The 7,135-nt window shown below is 38.3% G+C and overlaps 1 protein-coding gene and 1 pseudogene across 1 annotated transcript in view; both read left to right on the forward strand.

The window, feature by feature from the left end:
- The window catches only part of ALG13 (ALG13, UDP-N-acetylglucosaminyltransferase subunit), a 101,641-nt gene extending 97,415 nt beyond the window's left edge, over positions 1–4,226 (forward strand). The window contains 1 exon segment of the mRNA XM_003801180.3: positions 3,426–4,226. Coding sequence (XP_003801228.1) covers positions 3,426–3,691 — 266 coding nt within the window. The 3' untranslated portion in view covers positions 3,692–4,226.
- The window catches only part of LOC100955610, a 9,084-nt pseudogene continuing 5,651 nt past the window's right edge, over positions 3,703–7,135 (forward strand).

Genomic DNA, 7,135 nt, shown 5'->3' on the forward strand with positions numbered 1-7,135 from the left:
CCGGCGCCCTAGCCACTGAGCGACGGGCGCCTCCCAAGACATTCTTATTTTTACTAAAGCTTTATTATTAAATGTATTTAATTTTCTTTGTGAAAAAATAGGAATGCTTCACAAAATACTTCTACATGTTGAATGAAATATTAACATAAGGAAAAGGATTTGTGCTATCAAGTTACGAATTGATCTAGCTGACTTTTTTTCTTGGAACACTCTTTACTTGAAAGAGTGGGAGACAAACTGGGATTATTCAGATTTGATTGAGCTGGCCAACATTTTCTTAAATAAGTAAAGTGAGCCCATCACTCCAGGAAAAATAACCTGTAATATTCATTGTCAAAGATAAAAATCTAACTTTCAAATAAAAATTAGAATTTTGGAAATTTCATATCTGCAAATATGAGCTTGACATCTTCCCTATAATTAAAACTCTTAACAATAAAATTGGTAGACTAGAGAATGTAGTTTCTTAAATTGTATAATGTGTCGGCATTTATAAGATCTACATAACTCAGTGAACTAATAGTTTCGCAGTTACTAATACATGATGTTACTCATGTCTAGTTTTGTCAAAGATCTATTTAAAGTGCAAGATAAACAATTTTTTTTTTGAGATGGAGTCTCACTTTGCCACTCAGTAGAGTGCTGTAGCATCATAGCTCACAGCAACGTCAACCTCTTGGACTCAAGTGATTCTCTTGGCCTCAGCCTCCTGAGTAGCTGGGACTACAGGCAGCTGCTACAGTGCCTGGTTATTTTTAGAGACAGAGTCTAACTTTGTCACCCTCAGTAAAGTGCTGTAGCATCGTAGCTCACAGCAACCTCAAACTCTTGGGCTCAAGTGATTCTCTTTGCCTCAGCCTCCTGAGTAGCTGGGACTACAGGCACCTCCCACAATGCCCAACTATTTTTAGAAACAGAGTCTCACTGTGGCTCAGGCTGGTCTCAAACTCCTGAGCTTAGGCAATCCACCTACCTCAGCCATGCCCAGCCTCAACAATTGCTTTTTTAAAACGTAACAAAGTATGGGTTCGGCACCTGTGGCTCAAGTGGCTAAGGCGCCAGCCACATACACCTAAAGTGGTGGGTTCGAATCCAGCCCGGGCCTGCCAAACAACAATGATAGCTGCAACCAGAAAATAGCCAGGTGTTGTGGCGGGCGCCTATGGTCCCAGCTACTTGGGAGGCTGAGGCAGGAGACTTGCTTGAGCCCAGGAGCTAGAGGTTGCTGTGAGCTGCAATGCTACGGCACTCTACCCAGGGGGGTAGCTTGAGGCTCTGTCTCAAAAAAAAAAATGTAACAAAGTATGAAAATTCCATATTGCTACTAACCTTTGAGAGACTAGCACTTGTGCAGTTTTGGTGTACTATCAAAAAATATCTAATTATCAGAAAAGACTAGCAATTAAAGGACTTAGGTTTTCCAACGAGATATTTCCATGAGATCAGGTTTTTTTTCAAATACTTAAACTAAAACAGCATATAATAAACACAAAGGCATATGTGAGACTCTAGCTCTCTTCTTTTAAACTATATATTAGTATAATGAATTTGCACAGTGGGTGGTTCCTATACCCAACCACATACACCAAGACTGGCAGGTTGGAACCTGGCCCGGGCCAGCTAGAACAACAATGACAACTGCAGCACCAAAAAAAAAAAGAAAAAAAATAGCCGGGCATTGTGGCAGGCACCTGTAGTCCTAGTTATTTGGAGGCTGAGGCAAAGGAATCGCTTAAGCCCAAGAGTTTGAGGTTGCTGTGAGCTGGGACGACATGGCACTCTATGGAGAGTGACCTAAACTCTGTCTCAAAAAAAAAAAATTTTGAGAACCACTGTGTTAGACCATAAGGATAGTTGTTCTATGCGTTCATAGTAAAGTACAGATGGGGACACATTTGGGGAATTTAGACTAGGATCTTCTGATTGCTATTCCTGGAATGAGTCAGCTAGAGGTAGAAGAAACCATATTAACTTACCTAACCAAATGTGTCTCACATTCCAGAGTACCTGATGATTGTGAGCTCCATAAAGTTAAACCTTCTTAAGCCTGATTTTCTGTAAAATGAGAAATATATGACTTGACAGGGTTGTTAACAGAACTAATTTTGGTCTTATGTATAGGTATATTGTACCTGGAATGTTAGGAATGCTAATTTCTTTTCTCTTTCCCCATTTTAAAGTATAAATAATGGTTTTGGAATGTTGTTAGCACTATAGAATCTTATCCCTAGTGTGCTGGTATGATGTTGTCCATCATAATAAAAAATAGAATGTCCACTTTTTGCATTTTTGTACAATACACTTTTTATAAAGCTTTTTTTAACTGTAGTAAACCATGAGGCAATGGCAGTCTTAATTTCACAGAATGAACTAATCTAAGCCCAAGTAATGAAAGATTTCTTTTTATCTAATGTGTATAGTCACTATAGCAAGGTCAGAGCACCATCTGCAAATTGACTCATGATAGCACAAGTGCTGTAAAATTAAAATGATGCTAGGATTGTAATGACATTCAGTGGATTACATTTTTTTTTTTTACTGCCTCCCACTCTATTCCATGGGAGAGACCCCCTAAAAACTGGACCTCCTACCCCCGCCAGCGTGCCACGGCACCCTCTGGCCAGACATAAAACTGTAAAACTGTATAAATCTGTATATATTCCCCACTTGCAACACCGAACTCCAAGACCCCACCTACCCACTCCGAGACCTGGAGAGTTATTACCTATGGAGTCCTGACTCTGGGGCACCTCCTGGAAAGAAGGGGAGAGGGAAAGGGCTGGTGTTGTTCTGTGCCGACTGTGGTGCCCGCGTGAGGAGAGGAGAGTCAGCTTGGGGGACACCAGTGCAGAAACCCCCGGCACGCCATCCTGAACGGCAGCTGCAGGCGGGGCGCCCTTGACTCGCCTGGGTCGGATTACATTTTTAGGCTGCTCTTCAGAACTGTATATACCTTTAAGTATAGACCAGACTGAGTTTTTCATTGCTCAAGTGGTATAAAATGGTTATGTGAATGATATATGTTATACTGTGAAACTATTGGATGATCTAAACACGACCACCTCTTATAAGGTCTTAATTGACTAGAAAGATTTCGGAGTTTATATATTTAGCCTGTTGATACTGAAGTCATCCAAGAAAGATAGCTTGTCTATAGGTAGAATAGATTTGATACATTTTATTTATATATATACACACATATACATATTTAAATATTTTTTTTTAATTTGGAAATTTTTGTATAATCTTTTGGTGGCCTGTTTTTGTCACTATTGTTTATATGTAAAGTGCCCCTGCAGTTTCTGTGATCTTATAGTATGATAAGTTTTCTTTTCACCTGTAAGAATATGTTTATAATGCATGGGGTTCTGTTTTACTGAATTTTTGTACATAAAGTATTATACTATATACATTCTTTGTTTCAGGCACTTTTCCGAATGCTGACCCTACATCTGTCCCTCAGGGAACAGTCTATTATCCAGTAATGCCGGATCCCTATGGCCAGCCACCTTTGCCAGGGTTTGAGTCCTGCGTTCCTGTCGTGCCAGATTATCCCTATGTTGCCTCTTGGCATCCGGCTGGTGCAGCATATGGTGGTTCTTCTCAAATCCATGGTGCTATAAATCCTGGGCCAGTTAGCTATATTGCTGTATCTCCCTCAGCTTCTCATTATGTGCCTCAGAATATGTAAGATTTAGCAGTATGAAGTACTCTTGCACTACCATTTTCTTACTGTTTGGATTTTTAAAAGTTATGTTGAATGTTTAAGTCATTGGGTGGGTAGAGTGGTTACTATTGTGTCTATCTTTAAGATTATTTTATCTTTTAGTTTAAAATAGTACTTTAAAGAAATACTACTTTGGGCTGTGAATAAGGAAATAGAGATGGATATCCAACTAGCCCAGTATTGCCATCATTCATTGTATTCAGTTGTTTTCCTGTCAGCCAGCTTATCAACTTTGTGCTGATGGTACCAATTGATAAAAGGAATAATTCATGACAAACTATTTCCTTGGTTCAGAAATCACATATCATATTAAACCATGCAGTATTGAGATTACTTCCACTTTTTTCTATAAAGTAAAACAAAACCAAGAGAATTTGCTTCTGGCTAACTCACTTAGTATTAAATAAGAGAGCTCATTGGGTTTCTTAAGAATTGTCTAAACTGACTTGTGTTCTGTAAAACATGCTATTGTTTAATATTAGACTTACGTGTATTACTGCATGCTATTGAATTGGTGCACAGTTAGCAGTAAATAAAAACTAGCATTTAAAATTGCCAATGAGTGGGATTTTCATTTTTGCTTTTTCGTGGCAGCAAAGAGTACCAGACATTTAGTGGTTTCAGCATGTTTTTTCCCCTGGCATTTTGGTTGCAAATGAATATGAATTTATACTATGAACTGGCAGGGAGCAGTTACATGGCTGTTTGAAATGTTATTTAATTTCAAATCATTGCAATGCATACTCCATATCTAGTTCTTTTCTCCTGAGAATGTTCCTTTTAGGTTGTATTTCTATTTCTTTCTTTTTCTTTTCTTTTTTTTTAGAGACAGAGTCTCACTTTGTCGTCCTTGGTAGAGTGCTGTACCATCATGTATTTCTGTTTTTTAAAGCATCTGTAACCACCTTATGACACTTTGATCTAATCTTGCTTTCTCATTATCCTTTTCTTCCAATAGTTGTCAGATCTTGCTGTTTTTGCTTTCATACTTACCTTTATCTCTCAAGGCCTGGCTTGTCTTGAACTTTCTGTGAGACATATTTCATAAGTCCTATTTGCCTTCTCCCTTTCTTCTACTTGAAGACTACAAGATCTTCTTATATTAATCTTGTAGGGCAATTCAACCTGAATGTTTTGCGGTATCTTACCTGATAAACATCTATTTAAAAAGTTTAATTTGAGGGCTGGGCTCGGTGACTCACACCTGTAATCCCAGCACTCTAGGAGGCCAAGGAGAGTGGATTGCCCAAGCTCACAGGTTCAAGACTAACCTGAGCCAGAGCAAGACCCTGCCTCTAAAAATAGCCACGTGTTATGGCAAGTGCCTGTAGTCCCAAGCTGTACTCAAGAGGCTGAGACAAGAGAATCACTTGAGCCCAAGAGTTTGAGGTTGCTGTGAACTGTGATGCCATGGCACTCTACCGAGGGTGACAAAGTGAGAGACTCTGTCTCACCAAAAAAAAAAAAAAAAAAGTTTAATTTGGTTGTCACAAAATTTATTTATACCACCTTTTTACAAAAGTTATTTATCTTTGTGAATCATTCTATCCTTTATTTCCTGTGGCTGCATCCCAGGCAGAAAGAGCCATTTGAGATAATCAGGACTTGAGGTGCTTGAACAGCTGAAAGTACAGAAAGTGGAATCCATTGCAGAGAAGATACCCTATCTTCAGTGTATTCTCAAAGATGATTAATATTAATGAGCTTCCAGTAAGCCAGTGTACTAGTTAAAAGGTACTGTTTCATAACATATAGTACTGATTGGTGTTTTTGTTTTTGTATCCTTGGTCTTAAGATAGTTTTGCACTGTAAAACTAACATCTATCTTTAGATAGATGATACACACTGATTTTTACAACAACCTAACTATGCATATTAATGTTTAGTTGCTTCTCTGCTAATGCTCTTGTCTTCTCAATATGTGCAGCCTACAAATTGTCTTAAGTTCTTCATAAAGTTTTCTCTGAAATTTTCCAATGTGCTAATATTTCAGAAGTAGGCATAAATTCATAGTATGTGATTGTCCTGTATTTTCAGCTATCAGTGGCTCACTAGCTTCTTAGGGATATTTTAGAAAGTTGTAGTCTTTCTTGAGAGTGTGGGTCTGGAATTGGAGTAGTTTTGAGACAAATGTGCCAGTCTTAGGTTTCCTATTGATTTGTTTTTATTTCAAACTTGTGGGTTGCTACTTTACCTTGCTTCATTCCCTTATCGATTAATGCAATTTGATCACATGATTGTTATTAACTTAATCTGAAATCAACATTTGTACTAGGTTAACCTAATTTTTTCGATTAAAATCAGTTATTTTTGGTCTGTTTAAAATCATGCAGATCTCTCTCTTTTTCTTTCTTTTTTTTTTTTTTTTGGAGACAGTCTCTCAAGCTGTCACCCTGGGTAGAGTGCCATGGCGTCATAGCTCATAGCAACCTCTAACTCTTGGGCTCAAGAGATCCTCTTGCCTCATTTTTCTATTTTTAGTAGAGACGAGGTCTTGCTTTTGCTCAGGCTGGTCTTGAACTTGTGAGCTCAAGCAGTCCACCCACCTCAGCATCTCAGAGGGCTAGGATTACAGGCGTGAGCCACTGCACCAGCCAGATCTCTTTGTTTATGTATTACCATCAAATCTTTCTAAGAAGTAATCAAGGAGGGCCCTGGCCCTCCTTTTGTTAGGGGAGGAGTGAAGGTAACCTGTACTGCTGCAGAAATCTGAAGTGGTTTTGGAGGCAACTGCCAGATAAAAAGGAAGTGGTTTTGCGGTTTTAAAAAATAAAGAAACCCTAAGACTTTGGTTTAATCAGCATGGGTTTTTTTGTTTTTGTTTTTCCAGTTTTTGGCCAGGGCTGGGTTTGAACCCGCTACCTCTGGCATATGGGGCCGGCGCCCTACTTCTTTGAGCCACAGGTGCCACCCATCAGCCTGTACGTTAAACATAATGGTGGACTTCTTTTAAAATATTACCTCTTTAGTTACACTTATTATTACAAAAGATATCCTACCTATCTTTTACTATTAAGCACATTTCATCTGTTTATACAATTGTTAGGATTTGTTTGAGACCTTTTATCCTTATCCCTTTCCTGGCATAAACCTGATTACACCAAAGGTAGAAAAGTCCATAATTTCCATAGTAAGGAAAAATATAATTCATTTTTATGCTGTATATATTTATTCTCAAAACTAATGGTAGCTTTTTACCTCAATTAGGAGCAGATGAAAATACTGAATCTGTTTTATAGTTGAAATTCAAGACTTACGAATTGAAAACAGTTTTTATTTCCTTGGAGCCTATAATCAAGGCCTAACCTTTCACTTACCTTTGGAATAAAGATATAAACAAACAAGTCATGGATTTTTTTTTTTTTTTTTTTTTTGCGACGGAGCCTCAAGCTATCCCCCTGGGTAGAG

Source organism: Otolemur garnettii, unplaced genomic scaffold, assembly GCF_000181295.1.
Source record: "Otolemur garnettii isolate 467f Iridium unplaced genomic scaffold, OtoGar3 scaffold00201, whole genome shotgun sequence".
In the NCBI taxonomy this organism is placed as follows: Eukaryota; Metazoa; Chordata; class Mammalia; order Primates; family Galagidae; genus Otolemur; species Otolemur garnettii.